At 36.1% G+C, this 20,842-nt stretch overlaps 1 protein-coding gene and 1 long non-coding RNA gene across 2 annotated transcripts in view; one reads left to right on the plus strand and one right to left on the minus strand.

The window, feature by feature from the left end:
- The window catches only part of iqgap2 (IQ motif containing GTPase activating protein 2), a 59,555-nt gene that overhangs the window by 31,874 nt on the left and 6,839 nt on the right, over nt 1-20,842 (minus strand). The window contains exons 3-5 of the mRNA XM_082169984.1: nt 4,619-4,775; nt 2,857-2,934; nt 701-777 (exon numbers count right to left, since the gene is read on the minus strand). Coding sequence (XP_082026110.1) covers nt 701-777; nt 2,857-2,934; nt 4,619-4,775 — 312 coding nt within the window. The remainder of the gene's footprint in view (nt 1-700; nt 778-2,856; nt 2,935-4,618; nt 4,776-20,842) is intronic.
- LOC309499059 lies at nt 15,086-15,414 on the plus strand. The gene is made up of 2 exons (XR_014206132.1): nt 15,086-15,152; nt 15,294-15,414. It is a non-coding gene; the product is annotated as an uncharacterized lncRNA (long non-coding RNA).

Consider the following 20,842-nt stretch of genomic DNA (forward strand, 5'->3'; position numbering starts at 1 on the left):
TTTTCAGTAGTGGCAGACAAACAGGAAACAGAAACCTCTGCTAATCTCTGAGTGTACACTTCCTGCAAGGGAGGGCGGGAATCTGATATCATAACAGTGCAGGATCACACCTCAGAGTTCATACTTCAGAGAATTCAATCCTTGGCAGGCCATAAAAACTTAAATGTGGATTATCCATGAAGCAGATAAAAACATAAAACATTAACTTGACGGATGTGTTTACGTCCTAAAGTACTGCTCTCAGGAAGTCAATGATCTGAGGATGCTCAGCACAACAGAAGAGGTGAGAGAATGAGTTTTGTCTCTGAAAGCATACTGACAGCAATTGTCAGGAAACAGTGACAGGAAAAAATGACTTAAGACAGACAGGAAGTTAACTAGCAGGACGGATGGTTAGATTCACTATAGGCACCCCCTAGTCACACCATTACTCCAAAAACGGCTGCTTTTCTCAGTGGTGAGATTGCCATGACAATGGCTGTCAAAAGGAAGCAGCAGTCATACATGCTGATGCTCTACAAACCTGCTGTCATAACCGAGAGATCAAGAGACCATGACCACAAAGTAACCGCCATTTTTATAATTTCAGGTTATGAAACCTGATGAAGCAAGCAAACCTTATTAGTCCACAGCTTGTGAACATTAAAAAGCATGAAAGAACAGAATGAGGAGTAGAGAAACATCAGAAGGTCTATAGTACCTCAGTGCATGAATGCAGTAGATCACCTTGGGCATATTCTTGCGATCATATACATCGGTGGTTTCAGGATAGAATATCTGAAAGAGAAATGGCAAAATATTTTTTTTAGCTCACCAAAGCTCCATTTATTTGGTATAGTAGAACAGAAATATTGATAATATTACATTTTAAAATAACTTATATATATATTTAAGCTGAATTTTCAGCATCATTACTCCAGTCTTACACGATCTTTCAGAAATCATTCTAATATTATGATTTGCGGCTTAAGAAACATTTCTTATTGTTATCAATGTTGAAAACAGTTGTGCTGCTTAATATTTTTGTGGAAACATTGATAAAAAAAAAAAAAAAAAGTTTAGGATTCTTTGATAAATAGAAGCATTTATTTAAAATATATATATATATATATATATTTTTACTTTCAGTGTGAACACAACCGTTATTTATGTATTGTATTTATACAACAAAACATCATAAAATAGTGCGCATTCATCATGTCATCATGGCCTCCATTATTTTGAAGAACGCTTGATTCCAAACATTCTTCAAAATATCTTCTTTTGTGCTCCGCAGAATAAAGAAATGCATTCGGGTTTGGAACGACATGAGGGTGAGTAAATAATTACAGAATGTTCATTTTTGGGTGAACAAATACTTTCTTCTTCTTTTTTTCAAATGAAGGCAAATCATAATGCTACAGCACGAAGACATTATAAAGAATTGTGTGCAGCCAACTTTATTGCAACAGTTTGGGAAGGGCTTTTTTTGTCCCAACACAACAATGGCCATGTGCACAAAGCAAGATCCATATAGAAAGGATTTAAAGAGTCTGTGAACTGGTCAGCACAAAGTCCAGACAGGAACCCCACTGAACACCTTTGGGTGAACTGAATAGCGACCGTGAATCAGACCCCCAAAAACCCAACAACAATGCCAGACCTCACTTACGCTCGAGTCTGAACGGTAGCAACCTATTACAGCCATGTTCAACATGTTCCAATCCTTGTAGCAGCACAGGGAGGTCAACTCCCAATTAATGCCAATGGTTTTGAAATAAAATGTTCAACAAGCACGTACACTATAATTTTGCCCATATAGTATATGTAAACATGATGCCTGTTTACTTCTGTGGCTTTGTGTAATGCAGTTTTTATACTTGGATGAAACTTACTGTTTTCCTGCCCTTGAGTGAAACAGAGGACCAATGCTAATTTAAGTCAACAAGTCAAACCATGAGTAAATATACAATAATAACCTTATAACAATGGTAACTGTAAACTGTCCAAACTGACAGAGTGGACACACATTGTGTACAGGACACAGTTTTGTAACAGTTTCAGAGGCATCATGCACGTGCCCCCTCAGATTTTTGAGTCAATGCAGCTTCCAAACGACAAAAAAATAGTTTTTTTAACATTTGATAATTAATCCTTTGAACAGTACGATCACACCGAAACGTTCAGTGCGTTACATTATCAACTGATGAATAAATTTTTTGTGAATTTTCGTGGTTGGGAGAATCCGTCAAAATTTTACAAAATACAAATTTTTAGCCTTCTGTTAAAATGATTTTTACAGATCGACCGAACTTTTAGGTACCGTGTACACTAGGTAACAAAGGACGCTAGGTTTGAAGGACTTCAAAAACAGACTCTGATTCACAAAATGGGCTGTCAAACACTGAGATAAGGTGCAGTTTGCCTTGCAGTGTCAGTTCTTGTATGCTTCAAATTAGTTTGTTTCTATAAGCTACAGGATACGTGGAAGACTGAATTGATGCAGTACTTACAGGCCTAATGTTCTTAGTATTCTGGAATAGCGACAGAAAATGCATTAATAATGTGTTCTTGCTTAGATAATTCAAAAGTATAATCTGATATGATGATATTGCAGTAATTATTACAGTGAAAGCTTAAGTAAAGCTGTATTATAAATAATAGTAGCTAGTAAATATTTTTATTTAGGGGTTGGTTTTCCCAATGAAACATAACTTCTCAAAAATACCAAGGTCACAGTTTGATTCCAACTACTCCTTTGCTCCTTTGAATGCACGTCTAATAAAATGCACTGTTATCTTCGAAGAGAAAGGACGGCAATGATATGTGTCAGTGTGTGTGTGTGTATTTCTTTAAAAGCGTGTACTTGTGCCTCACCTTCGGCAAACCAACCGACTCCATGGCTCTGAGCCACTGCACAGTGTTGTCTGTGTGTCTGAAAAGTAGTCCTGAGTGCTGGGGGAAAAGTGCAAATAAATATATAAATACAACAGTAACACATTATTGCACATTTGTTTAAACTGAATTATATATAAATCTATGTTCCTTCTGTTTTCTATGTGCAACAGAAATTAGGTAATGAGCAACCATTTAAAAGTTTGGGGTCAGTAAGATTTGTTTTAATACTTTTAGTCAGCAAGTATGCATTAAAAGTTTCTTGAGCAGTAAATCAGCATATTAGAATGATTTCTGAAGGATCATGTGATACTGATGACTAGAGAGATGATGCTGAAAATTCAGCTTTGTCATCGCAGGATTAAACTGCATTTTTAAATTGATTAAAATAGAAAACACTTGTTTTAAATTGTAATAATATTTCACAAAATGTACTGTGTTTTAGGGCTGGACCCGAATATTCGAATAGTCGTTCGGTGGGTTGGTATTCGATTTGAAAATTTGACATTCGAATATTCGTTTTTTTTTTTTTGGCACACCTGGGATCCCCCGCGAAACGGTTCGCGCTTGAATAACCCCTCATTTACACTGCATACGTGTGCGGTGCATTACGTCTGCACCAAGGTTTTATTCCGTCCTCCACGCTGTGCCAACTCACACCAGGAGCATTTCAGAAGTAGAGCGACTGGATGCGCGAGACCACGTGATTTGCCTGTCCGACGTGGTTTTTCTTGATTTTGGGGTTTCTACCATACAGTCTATGGTTTATACCAAGGATATTGGTGTGTAATACGTTTGGGAGTTTGCACAGGGTGTTTATTTTGAATTTGACAATGTTTTTTTTAACTTTTATTTTGTATTAAATAAAAAAATAGACTAGGCGCCTATATTTAGCAAAGCAGCGCGGAGAGCCGCTTCTGAAACGCGCCGCGTCGCGGCCGGTGTAAACACAAGCATTGACTAGAATGGGCGCGATCAGCTCCGGTAGCCGTGTCGCAGCCGTAATGCGCCGCAGACGTGTGCGGTGTAAATGAGGGGTAATGTTCAGCACCCTCTCTCCGAAGCTTCGAATATTCGATGTTCATTACTACCGAAGCTTCAAAGCTCAAAAAAATGGTATTCGGACCAGCCCTACTGTGTTTACTGTATTTTTTATCAAATAAATGCAGCCTTGGTGAGCATAAAATAAGTTACAACTTCTTAAAAACTTACCAACACCAAACTTTTGTATGGTATGTACACACAATTCAGTTTAACCAGGTTCTAAATGCTCTAAAATAGTGCTAAACAAAGTGTCATTAGTTTTAGCACAAACATGCCACCTTTATATGCCATGTAAATTGAATTCAGCACAACATTTTTGGGTGTGTTTGCATCATTACCTGATTATTTGCATAATTTCTTTGAAAACAATATGTGCAAATAACAACACTATCAGTGGACACAATTCAATCTGAATCTGCTATTTCTCCTCCCATGGGAATGAGACATTCAGGATGTGAGGATGTCTGTGTTGCATTAAGGAAAAGGCACATCCTGACGAAGCACTGTAACATACTGGCTCCGTTCACACAGACACAGTCAATGTTTGGGTCTGACATCTGTATGTACCAACAGGTGTGACTTACAAAATGTACTTTTTAGGAGTGCCCGTGTGAACGTAGGGTAACATACAGCATTTGTGTGCTGAGCTAAAGAGTTGCTAAAAACAATTTAAAAAAGTGAAACATCAGAAAATCAGTACCTTATAACGAGATTGGTCCCTGTCATAAATCTTCTTCTCTGTCACCAGCTGCGGGGCAAAGAACTTGGCCAGTTTGCCAAGGTAGACACCATTCCTCAAGCCGTTCTCCAGTTCTGTGGTAGGAGGCAGCTGCTCCTCCAGACAGGCCTCCATCCATCTGAAAACAAAAGGCTTAATGTTTCAGCTGCTTACTCAAAGACGACATACTGAAACTTAATAGACGGATAGACTAATAGACGTTAAATGTTTTAACTAGCAGGTTTTTCACTACAGTATAAAATCAATACTTTCAAATGACAGCAACATGCTTTAACATGCATTATATACTGAATGTACTTCAGAGACAGAGATTCCTTCTGGAAAAAAAAAAGTGTGCTGCTTTAGAAATTACAGGTTTAACCTTTAAATGAATTACAGAAAAAGAAGGGTTAAAGAAAATTAAACTTAGGCACACGATCAATTAATAAACACTTTGCACCATGTAAGGAAAAGTTCAAATGCACCATTATGCCTACGGGCATCAACAATTATTTTTCTCAGCATCATAAAACCTCAATGGTTTTAAACTTGTTAAAGAAGCAAAAATGTAGCAATCAAGACATGCTTATATAAATGTATTCACTAGTTCTTCTGTTTAATAGATCTTACAGAACTTCCTTTCTAACAGCAAAATCAATTAGTTTGTCTTTCTGATATACTGCACTTTTTAATTCTAAATATTAATTTCAGATGTTGAGTCCCTAAAGCACACCCAAATTACAAAATCTCAGTTCCCCAAAAAAGTGAAACCAAGATGACCACAAACTGTTGGTATGATATTCTCTAATTTCTTTACAAAACCCAAGGTCTGTAAGGTCTGTAATGCCTGGATAAAGTAATTTGTCAGTATTTCCATTCCTCTCAATGGCAGTTATTTGCCTTGTGTAAAACTCCCTATACATTTGCTCAGCTTTTTGGGCAAATGTTAAATACTGGCTTTTCTGGCATGAACAGTTAATACGTTACTACAGGTCACACTTACTGTTTTTACTGCATTTTTTATTAAATAAATTAAGCCTTGATGAGCATAAGACGCCTTATCTATGTGTATTTATTTTATCATTTGAATTCAATTTTTTTATTTTTTTGAATGTGCAATAACAACTGAAAATTATACAGTTATAATAATTGTATTACTGTATTATGGACTAGTTTATTAGCCTGCAGTCTCAATAAGCATGCAGCCACTTCAGCTCAGTTTTCCAGATCACTGAATCACTGAAATTCACCTGGATCATTCAGCACAAGAAACTACATTTTAAACTGGCTGCTAGTCAGTGACCAGCTGACACAAGTGACCTTTGACATTTTCAGAGAAAGCTATATTGTCATGGCACCTACATTGGCGTATCTTTTCTCTTCCCAGAGAGGAAACCTGGCGTTGGGCCCTGTAGAGCTGCCCAACAAACTGACAACTAAATGTCCTGCATTCAGCTCACAAACATGGAGCAGACTACATTTAAAGTGCCCCTATTATGCTATTTTTAGGTCCCATTTTGAACGAGGGTCTATTACAAAAGGATTACATGCATCCAAGGTCAAAAGACACTTTAATTTTCTCATAATGTACATTGCAGTATCACCTCTTTTTTCACAGTGTCTGAAACGGTTTGATAAAGGGTTCGCTCTCTCTAAACCCCACCTTTCCGAGAGCCTACTCTGCTCTGATTGGTCAGATGGCCCAGTCTGTTGTGATTGGTCTACAGCTTTACTATATCTGAATTTCAGCTACAGAGGCTTCCTTGTACACACATTGATACGGACAGTAACTATTGCGTCGGTTTTACAGTATCAATTCAAGCCTGAGTCATTGTCCTTTGTGTGTGCCAAGTGTATTTGCTTTTGCAGAGCAGAAAGCTTCTTGCCATGTCGACAACACAAAACAAACTCTTCCAGGCCTCAGTTACAGTGTTTGTGTGCGGTTCAGAGAAGACGTTGTTCGCGGGAAGCTGCAAATTTGTTTCAATTCTACATAGGTGCATGCAGAAAATAAAACTTGAATAACTGACGACTCGCTTTAGGCAGTTCAGAATCGGTTCTTTCTAGACATAACTCCATTTATCGACCGTTTTAATCTCAGAAGCAGTGCAGACATTTTACATTGACGAACAGCTATGCAACACACGGCATGAAAGATAATATCCGAAAAAGCATGATGGGGCACTTTAAAAAAATCCAATATCTGTGAATCAGAGCTACTCTCTTTTAATGATTTATGGGTTATCTATGCTTAAATATAAGGGACTATAATCAGTGTTAGAACTAACAGATCTGGTTAGGTAAGAAACCTTACACTAATACACAGAGGAGAGTCAATCAGTAAAAATGCCAAAAATTTGCAGTTATTTGCAAACCTTTGGTTAATCATCTATTAAGTCACTCTGGAGTTGGGTGGCTTAACTGAGATCATTGGCAATTTAGCATAGTCAAGAGTTAGTCAGTTGTGGGGTCATAGGTGAGGTCACGGGCACACTCTGTTCATTTTGAGGTACAGCACAATCAAAGAGGAGGTACTTGCTTTTATTATTCCCGTAGTGGGTTACATCATGATATTTTTTATCAAATAAACCCTCTCTGATATTTGATGCTTCCTTTAAATGGGCCAAAAGATGACATTCCTTGCATGTCCATCCAGCTCTTTAGGTTGATTTAATTAAAGACAACATGACAATGGCAAAGAAAACATTCTGCCCAGACATGTGTCAGCAATTCCCCAGCCTCCCACAAAACCTGCTCTGTTTCAACACAGCCCATCTGCTAGAGTGCCTCTAAAAATCACACTTGCACATGAGATTGCATCAGTGATATCGAACCACGATTGTGACATACAGTTTCAGTACAATATATCATGAATATGTAAGTAGAATAACAGTAAAATGTCAAACAATCATTGTGTATATGACAGCTTGCTATAGAAGAGGCTAAAACGGAGTAGGCTATTTGCCAATGTAAACTGTGCCTTTCAAAGCAGAAAACATGTTTACATTATGTCACCTGATGGAGTCTGGGTTCCTTGCCATGCACTGTCGCCACTGGCTTGCTTAAATGGGAACACTTAATATTCATCAATATTATTAATTTATCTGCACTGACACTATTGGATGAGAACTGAGTTGGATGATGACATCACTGTTTTCTGCAGAACTGCTTTATAGGTGAAATTAACTAATTTAATAATTGATAGTCTTTACAACGGAACTGAATGAAAACTAAACTGACTTGAACAGTAGCTATATTTCCATCCACATTTTCATCCTTCACAAAAAAAAAAAATACGCTGGATGGAAATGCCAAAATGTGCATAAATTAAAAAAATATGCATTAAAAATACATATGCGCTCAATTGAGTCGGATACATTTTTTTATATAAGAAAACATGCACAATAAACTCCTCTATGCGCATCAAAAAAGACATGTGACTTTTGAGATGGGACGGCATAACTGGACCAACCAGTAGACTGACCAGCATCTGACATGCCGGTTTGGTCATTCTGGTCATTGCTCACGTCTGTCGTCAAAGTAGTTTCGGTATAATTCTCTTCCAGAACTGTTTTACACGACTATGTTCTCAAACAGAAGGCATCCGAAGCACCTCAAGCAAGATAACTTTATTTTGTTTCGCCTGGGCGCTCTGAGACGCAAGTAATTTATTATTTCTATACGAAATTAGTTTATACAGTGGCTTCTCCTACTGCAGCAACTTCCATTTTTCTTAGTGATATTTAGCACCACTTTATCAGGAACTGACAATTGTGTTCTCTTCGACTCATTGGATGGAAATGGTGCTTTATTCGCAAATGTTTTAATGCGATATTCCAATTTTGCGCATCAGTTAATTTCGCAACTTTGGATGGAAACATAGCTAATGACATTATTTTATTTTACAGCTGTTTTACAGCTGAATTGAACACTGTTTGCATCACTGTATTATTTTGCTGTTATCACTGTAAAGCTGCACTGAAACAAACTGTATTCTATAAAGCACTATATAAATAAAGGTGACTTGACTTGACTTTATATTTCACTTGTTAATATGACAGAGGTCTTTAACTTTAAATGAACAGCACTGATAAAGAATCAGTGAAACAGTTCAGTTACCATACCATTGTTTAAATGCCCTACTTGCAGATCAATTTGTCACCCATGATTAATGAAGTCATTATTAAGCTGTGTCATAAAATAAGTCATTTCAAGCTTTTAAAGCCCCTCCAGCCATTCTGACAATGGTAAAACATCTACTACACTACAGAGCAGTGGTTCTTAACTGGATTTGTTTCAGTTCACCAAACTCAGCAAACCATGTTTAATGTACAAAAGTAAACAACAACAATTTTTCGGCCCCTAAATACAAACATTAAAAGGTTTAGTTTATTATTCACATTTAACAGTTTTTTTCCCTCTGCCATCAGACCCTATAAGAAAGGACAACACTATTCTAGGTCGTGACCACTATTATTTTATTTTTTTAAATTATGTGTTCAAAAATATGTTCTGAATGGCCATCAGTGAAGAAAGATGTTTATTAGACTACAGTACCAGAAAAGGCTAACTAGCCTATGATAACCAACCAAATCATGACCCCTTGGAAGTATAAAAAGTGGTCATGCAACCTCTGCATTTCCTGTGAACAAGCATCATTTAAAACGTATTTGTCAAAACAAGTATTTATTTATTTAGGCGCAAAACTTTGTCACTAAATTAGATATTTTGAAGAATGTTGGTAACCAAACAGTTTCAGTTCCCATTGACTTTCATTATATTTTCTGCCCATACAATGAAGTCAATGGGAACTGAAACTGTTTGGTTACCAACATTCTTCAAAATATCTTCTTCTGTGTTTCGCACAAGAAAGTAAGTCATAACGACATGAGGGTGAGGTGAGCACATGAAAATGTTTTTGGGTGGACTATCCGTTTAATCTAAATAAAAAAAAATGTAGTGCACCTTTTACAATGAAAATTAATGAGTGTTGCTGTATCAGGATATGTGGCAGCCCAGATCAGAAGAGGAGAATCCGGCCGTTGTGCACACCTCTCCCTGTCCCCGCTGCTCTCTACCAAACAATGCAGCCGTCTGTTACACTGTCTAAAAGAGATCTGACTGTTTACAGCATTCAGGAGACACTTTCCTGTGATTGTTAGGCTGCAGGGGTTCACAATGAAAGAAACATTCAAAGCTCTGCTCCAATCTGGCAATGACTCCTAATAAACAGCTTTGACTAATATGTTGCTTGAACAGTTTAACAAACTGTGCATTTAAAAAAAACACACTCTTGAGGTGAGTGCTCTGACAGCGAAACTAGAACACACTGTGGGATAATATTGCTTCAGCTGGGGAAGGAACAAAGCAATGGACCAAAAAATATCTATTTGGTCTGGTAGTTTACTGTCAGATAAATAACTGGACTGAGGCACAGAGGTTAACATTATCTTCCATGACTTTTCACCTATTTTTCTGATTGTATGTGTCTGAAATGCTACTGAACTGAAACCCATTACCTGTACAAAACACAGGCCTGTGTGCTGTTTCTACTTAATTTAAAATAAGTGTTTTTTTGTTGTTGTTGTTGTTGTTTTTTTAATATATTTTTAAATGTAATTTATTCCTGTGATGGCAAAGCTGAATTTTCAGCATCATTACTCCAGTCTTCAGTATCACATGATCTTTCAGAAATCATTATTCTGATTTGCTGGAAAAAAACTAAAACTTTTTTTATTATTATCAATGTTGAAAACAGTTCTTATTAAAACTTCTTAATATTTGTGTGATTTTTTGATGATTTTTTTTTAGCATTCTTTGAAGAATGTAAAGTTCAAAAGAACAGCATTTATTTTTTATGAAAATCTTTTTAACAATATAAATGTCTTTGCTGTCACTTTTGATCAATGTAATGCATTGTTGCTAAATAAAAGTATTAACTTCAAAAAAAAAAAAAAAAAAAAAACCCTACTGAGAAACTTATGAACGCTACTGTATATTATTGAAAAGTAATCTTGATAAACCAGTTTTGGAGGGTTCCATTAAAGTATGCCTGTTAGCAACACAGAAAATAGGTATTAAGACGGCCACCGGGTGGATTGACTTGTCTTAAAATTACGTTGTATAGTAAGTTAAAATAACTTTGTCAGTGAATGGAATAATGACAACAACACTTAATTTGTCCTATTTTTCATGTGACCCTGGATCACAAACCCAGTCACAAGTCACACGGGTATATTTGTGGCAATAGCCAACAATACATTGTATGGGTCAAAATTATCAATTTTTCTTTTATGCCAAAAATCATTAGGATATTAAGTGAAGATCATGTTTCTAAATTAAGATATTTTGTCAATTTTCTGCCGTTAATGTATAAAACATTTATTTTTGTGAGTAAATGCAACACAATCACAAACATAAATGGACAACTTTAAAGGCGATTTTCTCAATGTTTCGATTTTTTTGCACCCTCAGATTCCAGGTTTTCAAATAGTTGAATCTCGGCCAAATATCCTAAAAAAATGTCCTATCCTAACAAACCATACATCAATGGAAAGCTTATTTATTCAGCTTTTTGGTGATTTCAAAATTCAATTAAAAAGAATTTACCCATATGACTGGTTTTGTGGTCCAGGGTCACATATAAAGAGTTATGATTTCCGATTTTCCAGACTTGGCAGACAAAGCAGACAAGTAGTGACAGACAGTATAACCTGTAAAGATGGGACTGGAAAATGTTTTACTGCAGCAAAAAAGTAAACTCTAAAAGGTTTCTAATCTTGACTCAGGGAACAAGAATTATAAGCTGCTAAAAAGGAGACAAAGTCTAATTAACATCTAGAAAAAAAAAAAAGTCTCAGATGTATGATAGACATGTTACTCACATAAATCTGTTGTGACTAATGCGGTTTAGGGGATTACACAATGACAAAATTAGAAATGGAAAAAGTCTCACAACTAGAGGTCCCCCTATCTAAAATAACACATGCTCTGTTTGCTTAAGTCAGCGGGTACAAAGTTTCCCAGTCACAGTGCTGGAAAGGGGTTGGGATTGTGTAAGAAGGTATGTTTGTCAGCTGCAATAACAGTCCAATAGAAATAGAATTGAATTAATATACAATTATATAAATTATGCAGATCAGTTCAGGGGTTTTCAATTTGGGGTCCCGGGAGGCCACAAAGGCATGCTGAGGGGTTTGAAGACAAGTTCAGAGAAAAGTACTGTAAAAATGTAAAATAAATAAATAAATAAATAAATAAATAATACACTTCTTTTTTTTTTTTTACTGTTCAAAAATGTTTGGGGTTAGTAAGATTTTTCATGTTTTTAATAGAAGTCTAAAAAAAAAAGTATTATTGTGAAATATTATTACAATAAATTATTTAAATAAAACACCCTTTGAATGGTAGCATATGAATTAACATTTCATTAAAAAATAAGATAAATCTTTAGTAGAAATGAATTAGAAATGAATGTGCTAAATTATTATTATTATTATTATTATTATTATTTTATTTAATTGAAATGAAATAGACAAAAGCAAACATGTGGTTATAAAAAATAATTAAAACATTTTACTGTGTTTCAAAAGCTAACTTGTTGCCAGGTGTAATGAAGTCTGAGAATATTAAGGCTAGTAACATCTCTTTACAGCTCTATACTGAACTTCAAAACCCACCACACTAATTGGTTGTTTTCATTGTCAAAAATCTGCACAGCAGGCATCAGATATTTACTGAAACCTGTGGGCCTCCAAGGGTGACTCCTGACGTCTCAGTGGAACACAGGGATGACATCTTACTCCCTTACTAACAAGCAGATTAGTGACCAGCCTTATAATCCTGATCCAACACGACAGGATTCCCAGAACAGAGGCTTTGCATTAAAGTCATGGCCAAAACTGCGCTGCCAGGAAAGTCAGGATGTGTAACAACTGATTCATTAATTCATTAACTTGCACACTTTCCTCTGATTGTCCAATTTTATCATCCTGTCATCAGACAAACTGCGCAGAATTTTGAACTATTATATTGAGAAGTGAAAAAAATGTCCTCATCTCAGAACAATGCACATTGCAATACTCCCTCACATTCTTTCATGCTTTCATCAGACTTGGGTCAAGTTCCCAGTGATACAAATGACCGCTGATGCATTTAACTGCTCTCTGTGTCTTAACAGCAAAACGAGTCTCAACCCTCACAACTGGAAATGTGCTAGCCATGCACACAATATGCCTGGTTCATAACCTGAACATACTGTACACCTCTATTAAAGAGTCTGGGATCAATAAGATTCTCTCTCTTTTTTTAAAAAGAAATTAATACTTTAATTCAACAAGGATACATTACATAGGTCAAAGTGACAGTACAGACATTTAAAATGTTGCAAAAGATTTCTATTTCAAATAAAATCAGTAAAAAAAAAAAAAAAAATTGTTTCTGAAGCAGCATATTAGAATAATTTCAGAAGGATCATGTGACACTGAAAAATGGAGTAATGATGCAGAAAATTTAACTTTGACATCACAGGAATAAATACTATTTTGAAAGTATAGCCTATAAAAATAGAAAATAGTTATTTTAAACTGTAATAATATTTCACAATATTACTGTTATTACTGTTTTTGATCATATAAATGTAGCCTTGGTGAGAATAAGAGACTTATTTCAAAAACATTTAAAAATCGTACTGACTCCAAACTTTTGAATGGTAGTGGACACATTGAAGTAAATCATACACTGTAAATGATTTCTGTTGTTTTCACAGTATTATTGCTGTATTTTCAGTGAAAGTTTACTGTAGAAACAGTTTACAGTAAGTTGCTGTCAATTTTATAGCTTTTACATTATTTTTGCTGTATTTCCAGCTTTGTCACCGTATAACTATTTACAGGAAAGTTGCTGTCAATTTATGCTTTTCTTTGGTGGGGGGAAACAAATAATTACAGTAATTCTTATACTCCTGTTAAATTGATGACAGTATATTCCAACAGACAAGCCCGACAGAGGACATTTTTTGGTTTATTGAGGTTATTTCAGCTTAGGAATTTTATAATACATCGTTTCATAAGGTAACCCATATATTAAGGCATTTAGAATATAGTTAAAAAAAGTTTAAATTTGCTTGAGTGTTTTTTCTTCTTTTCTTTTTTCTTTATGGTTGCCAGATTTGGTCACAAACCCAACTAATCTCAAAGGTTAATATAGCCTAAAATGTTTGAATGGGAGATGTAGTCCCATCCAATGATCAATAATATAGGCAATATAAAATAGATAAAAATCTATTTCCAAGATTTATTATTATTATTGTTATTTTGCTTTAGATTCACACACTTAATTACATAAAGAGCGAATCGCATGGGATTTACACCTGGCAACCAATCATCTAACTTAACCGTCCGTCAGCCGTCACACTCGAATTTTCTATTTCATCCTGACTGATTTCGAGGACGGAGCACGCAGAACCAGCAAGAACTAGCCAGGTAAGATGTAAAATTGTATTCAAAATCTTAAAAATGTGTATTTCTAAATGTTCCACCACTACAAATGTGAAGATATTCGTTTTACCATTAACTGTTAAGTATCCTAATCGTGGTGAGTTTGAAAGGTAAAGTTAAGGTAACGTTAGCTTTTTAACGCGAACATTCTAAGTAGTTATCACAAGGTTTGATGTTAATGTCAGTTATTATTTTCAAGTTTAGAACAAAGTAATCGAAATGTTCTTGTTTCTGAACACTTGTGTGTAACTTAACGTTAACGTTACACCGTGTGTGTGTTGCCTGTCGCGATCGAGGCCTCATACAACAATATGTTAACACATAACGTTATAACTTATAACACAACCCTACCGGTAAGTTATGTTCTACACGAATTGAATGGACAACCACTGTGTTATTAGTCATATTATACATTTTATAACATCAGTACGATGCACACTTAAAGTGAATACACAGGCAGTGAAAGTCCCGCCGAATGAATTCTCGCGTCTCGGCCTTTCAGTTATTGAATAAGGCACTAAAATTCATAAAAGTAATCTCTCTGTGTACGTCTATGCAGTGTTGAATATGTTTTTCATTTCTTTCAGCGTGTACAGTTGTTCGAGATTGCAGTGTGCTGAGGATGAGTTTTGCTCCTTCATTAAAAACAGAGGTATCATTTTCAGTTATTGAATAATGCACTAAAATTCATAAAAGTAATCTCTCTGTGTATGTCTATGCAGTGTTGAATATGTTTTTCATTTCTTTCAGCGTGTACAGTTGTTCGAGATTGCAGTGTGCTGAGGATGAGTTTTGCTCCTTCATTAAAAACAGAGGTATCATTTTCAGTTATTGAATAATGCACTAAAATTCATAAAAGTAATCTCTCTGTGTATGTCTATGCAGTGTTGAAGCGTAAAGTAATCTCTCTGTGTATGTCTATGCAGTGTTGAATATGTTTTTCATTTCTTTCAGCGTGTACAGTTGTTCGAGATTGCAGCGTGCTGAGGATGAGTTTTGCTCCTTCATTAAAAACAGAGGTAAGTCATTTTCAGTTATTGAATAATGCACTAAAATTCATAAAAGTAATCTCTCTGTGTATGTCTATGCAGTGTTGAAGCGTAAAGTAATCTCTCTGTGTACGTCTATGCAGTGTTGAATATGTTTTTCATTTCTTTCAGCGTGTACAGTTGTTCGAGATTGCAGTGTGCTGAGGATGAGTTTTGCTCTTTGCTTGGCCCTGCCAAGTCTGGAGTGTTTCTAGTTTAATGAATTAAATTTTAATAAAGAATTTTAAACTGACTTCTGTGTGTTGTCATAATTGACGTAACATCTAAAAATCAGTAATGTAACTGTGTGAAATATTTTTTGCAAACACAACTTTAGCTTTCATTCTTTTTTTAAGTGTGTAACAGATTGTAGTTGGTTATATGTTGTGTATATAAAAATACCATAATCAATTATACTGCATAGTAACTTTACAGTATTTTAAAATACAGTGCAAAAACAAGCACTGTAATTAATTTTACAGTATAAAAATGCTGTAAGTTATTATACGGTATGCTGTGAAGTACTGTTGTCAGATTTACAGTAATTTTACCGTGGAATAAAATACTGAAGCTTGCTGGATATTTGTTGCCAGTAAGTTACTGTTGATTTTACGTTAAATTTTTTACAGTGTAGGTTTAATTTCTCAAAAGCATATTGCGAGAATTTAAGTGATTGCTAGTGATGTTTTGACCCATAAACGGCCGTGACGCATACGCCTAATGGCCCTAAAATACACTTAAGAGTGGAACAGAATTGCTATGGCCCAACAAATGATATGCTTCTAACCCTCCTGTAAAAAGGTATTCCAAAATAAATATATATGCCATCCTGTTCAAAATAATATTTACTAATCAGAAATAGACTACAATATCATACTGATAAGTTATCACACTGTGAGCACAACCACATGCTACAAAACACACCCTCTGAATAGGGCTGCACGATTTTGAAGAAAAATTGTGTTATTCGATATGCGATACAATAAAGTGTGTAAAATAAATTTGAATTATGTTTAGGCTGAATATATTTAAAAACTGAAAATGATATAACCAACATGTTTCTTTTTGTGAGAAGAAAGAATCCCTACAACTTCTGAAAGTGAACAGCAGTTTTACTGTAGCATTACATGATCAGACGGTAGCTGCTCGCATCTCAGCCTGCCTGACAGACATTTCTGGCTGGATGAAGGACCACCACCTTCAACTAAACCTTGCTAAGACAGAATTGCTTGTGGTCCCGGCCAACCCAACACTACACCACAACTTCTCCATTCAGCTAGGTTTGTCATCCATAACTCCATCAAGGTCAGCCAGGAACCTTGGAGTTGTGATTGATGATCAATTGAACTTTACAGACCACAATGCTAAAACTGCCTGGTCCAGCAGATTTGCCTTTTACAACATTAGGAGGATCAGGCCCTTCCTATCAGAGCATGCTATACAACTCCTTGTCCAAGCACTTGTTCTATCCAGACTGGACTATTGCAATGCTCTCCTGGCTGGTCTTCCAGCTTGCATTGTCAAACCTCTGCAACTGATCCAGAATGCTGCAGCTAGAGTGGTCTTTAACGAGCCGAAGAGAGCACACGGCACTCCTCTCCTCACAAAATTGCACTGGTTGCCAGTTGCCGCTCGCATCATATTCAACAAGTCACTGACTTTTGCCTACAGAAGGACTGGTTCTGCTCCCTTTTACCTAAACTCATTACTTCAGACTTGCGTGCCGGCACATCCAGAAACTCCTTGTCTTGTGGTGCCATCTCAAAGAGGCACAAAATCTCTTTCTCTGACCTTTACTTTGACAGTTCCCTGGAATGACCTGCCTAACTCAACCAGAGCTGCTGAATCCGTGGCCATTTTCAAGAAAGGCTGAAGACACATCTTTTTCAGCAACACTTGATCCATTAATACTAACACTTTCTCTTCTCTTCTATATCTATTTATTAAAAAAATAATTAAAAATAAAAAGTACATGTACTACGTTAAGATTAAACCAGAGCCCGTCTACGGAGAGCCTTGGCACTTCCTATTAGCCCCATTGTATCGATCTTGGTTGCAGTTCCATTAGAATTCCACTGGAGGTGATCGCGGGCGAGTGCAGACTGAATGGGAGTCTATGGGGCTAGACGGCTAAATTTGTCTCTTTCACCCGATTGCCGTTGAGAAATCTCAGATTTTATTTAGGTTTTGCAAGTTCAACATGGGTTATAGGTCGAAAGTTGAATGAACGAGTACTTATGTCCTTTCGATTTCTTACAGGTTGAGTTGTTGTTGCCCATAACACACTAGCATTCTGCTAATGAACACTGATTGGTCAGTGAAGGACTGATTACGACCAGAGATGCCGCTTGATGGCATCGTGGCATCCGAAGAGGGACCAGAAACAAACAAAACAAAAACTCTTCTAGCACGTGTATTTACCTGTGACAGCTGTGTTGTCGATGCCTCGAGAGAAAAGAAAGTGCAGAGCGCGAAAGCACCAAAGTGACTGAAGGATTGCCGTAAAGCAGTATCTCTGGTCGTACGATGTGTATGACGTCATTGACATTTTAAAAGACTTTAAAGTGACTCTAAAAAATCTAACACCCAGCAATGTGTAATTTCTTTGCATCTCCTTTCGAATACAACATTCAAATTACTAGACAAAAAATGATATCCTGAGAAAAGTTGAATTTGATGGGTATAGCGCCATAGACCTCCATTCATCCTGCACTCGCCTGCGAGCGCCCCCGCATGGACAGAGACGTGCAGCCAGTCCAGAAACCGGAAGTAACCAGAGAGTGCCAATTCTCTTCATATTAGACATTCTCTGATTAAACTGGGAAGGGTTGTAGCACTTTTTCATATTGTTGTCCTATTGGTAGTTTAACTGCTTCTATTCTCATTTGTAAGTCGCTTTGGATAAAAGCGTCTGCTAAATGAATAAATGTAAATGTACATAAAAAGTAAATGCCATTTTAGGTTTCAGGTAGTCCTATATATTTTGTTAATTTAACAACAGAAATTGAATAAGCAAAAATAAAACACAGCTTAGTCTTCACTGTATGAATTAAATATATACTGATTCTTATTAAAGCTACAAAAGTTATTCAGTCAAGAGCAGTGAGTGATTTTCTCTTTGTCTTTTGTTGTTTGATTAACACATATTATTAGGCTGCTGTCACTTTAAGAGCTGAACAAATCCAATATTGTTACATGTGCGCTTTCTCAACTGTTTAGTCCACTTAAAAGATAACTGTGTTTACATGAATACTCAACAAGATGGGCATTTTGAAATAATTTTGTGTGTAATTGGCCATTTAAGCTGCAGAAGAGAACAGAATTGGGGATTGCGCGCTGTCCGAGAGGTGACTGTCTGTGCGCGTGAGTACTTCGCTTAATGGGCCCTATAATACACACGGCACAATGCAGCGCTAGGTGCGACGCAAGTTTTTTTTTTTTTCTAGTTTCAGCCCCACGCAGCTATCATTTCCACATCCTGCGCCACGTTGTTTAAAAAGCGAATGCATTTGCGCCCATGGGCGTACTGGTCTGAAAACGAGGTGTGTTCAGGCACATTGTTGGCGCATTGCTATTTTGAGGCAACTGAAATAGACTACGCCCATTGACCAACTGAAACCTGGTCTAAAGTCAATGGCGCAGTATTTCTTAGGTGGGACGGTTGCCCATATATATTTAGAACAATAATATCTTAGTAAAAACCTAAAGTAATATTGACAAACTATATATCATTTGAAAGCTTACAATCTCTGGTTTTCATATTTGGTGGTTGTTTTTTTAAATAAATTACAGAGGAGCAGTAATTTATCAATTTGCAACAAGAATATTTCATATTCATTAGGCGTGTTTAGGCCTTTATTTTGAAATAGAAATAAACATGAAAAATCATGAAAGACTGGTTGAAACCTCAGTTTGTTTTCATGCCAAGAGTTCAAAAGATAACACCAATTAAATTTTATGACAAAAAAAGGTCTGAACATGTTTTGAATATATATAAAAATATTATGGATTCTCGATTTGTGATGCGGCAACGAGCTATAACGCACATATGTGCTCTTTTTATGTGTTTATTAGAGGTTGAAATCAAATCAAATACTGCCAGACCACCCATACTATTTCTGAATAGGATGTATACTTCATACATTTTATGAAATTATGGAAATACATGGTTTAGATCACTAAAAACATATATGAAAATGGAGGCGCCCTTATATAGTCAGTAAGGAAGCTTGGCTGTCCATCTAGTGAAAAAGTTTGGTACTGCGCCCAAATAAAATCTTACTGAAAGCTAATTTTTTGAGATATCAACCTAAAATATGGAACACAACTTGTTTAGATTTTTGGCTTTAATTTTCATGCCGTTTTAGAGTAAAATATATATTGTAATATATACATTTTATATAAAATATAAATAATTATATTTTTACATTGTACATTTTCATAAACTCAAATTTATATACCTTTTTTTCTGTTTCACTTTCATAATTTATTTCACGTCTACAATAATCTGGCAAATGTCTTTAAAACACGACCAACCATATGTCTATATTCCAAAGCATTCTTGAATTACAACCATTTAAGTTTGGATAGTGATTTTCATGTTTATGCAAAAAAGGGGGGGTGACAGTTAAGGGGTTAAAGAGCGCGTAAGTAATGTGCGCCTATAGGCGGGTCCACAACGTGCGTACACTCAGCTTATTACACACACAGGGACGCGTAGCAGCAAACAAACAAGCCAAATATTAAAAAATAAAAGGATTACAATGTAAAAGATTAATATTGTGTACAAAAAGATATGGTGGAATCCGGCTTGTTCCGTAGATGGTCTGCTTGTGCGCGTTAACCTCGTGCACGAGGAGATCCGTTTTCTCTCTGGAGAAGCGTTCAATCTTTCACAAGAGCGCAACTGGCTTTTAAAGGGAATGGGAAATTACACTCTGATTGTTTTTTTGCAAGTTACGCCTAATACACACCCATTACTCATTAAGAGTAATAGGGACAACAACCCTTTTAGACCATGCGCCTGGCGCGCCGACCATTTTTCCCGTCATTAAACTAGCAAAAGTGGATTCGGACACGCCCTAACTGCACTTGTGCCGTGCGCTTTAGACCATGCGCTTAGATCGGTAAAATATGGCCCATTGCATTTAATAACATTAAAGGAATAGTTCACCCAAAAATGAAAATTTTTTAATCATTTACCCAGCCTCCTGTTGTTCCCAACCAGTATGAGTTTATTTCTTCTGTTGAACACAAAAGAAGATATTTTGAAGAATGTTTGTAATCAAACAGCCATTGACTTCCATAGTAGGAAAACAAATACTATGGAAGTCAATGGTTATTGTCAACTGTCTGGTTACCAACATTCTTTAAAATATCTTCTTTTGTGTTCAACAGAACAAAGAAACTCATTCAGGTTTAGAACAACATGAGGGTGAGTAAATGATGGCAACATTTACATTTTTGGGTGAACTATCCCTTTAAGCACGCCACACGTACTGTATGTAACAGTCATGTGTCCAGTCTACTCTCTGCGTCGACCTAAAACTTTAGACTTTTTGTAATATTAAAATAATGCAGTTATCGCAAGCCGTTGCGATATGCATCTCGTGATATGCATATTTGCGATATTCCAATAATTCCGATACATCATGCAGCCTTACCTCTGAATAATACCTCAC

Source organism: Leuciscus leuciscus (assembly GCF_965113295.1).
Source record: "Leuciscus leuciscus genome assembly, chromosome: 5".
NCBI lineage: Eukaryota > Metazoa > Chordata > Actinopteri > Cypriniformes > Leuciscidae > Leuciscus > Leuciscus leuciscus.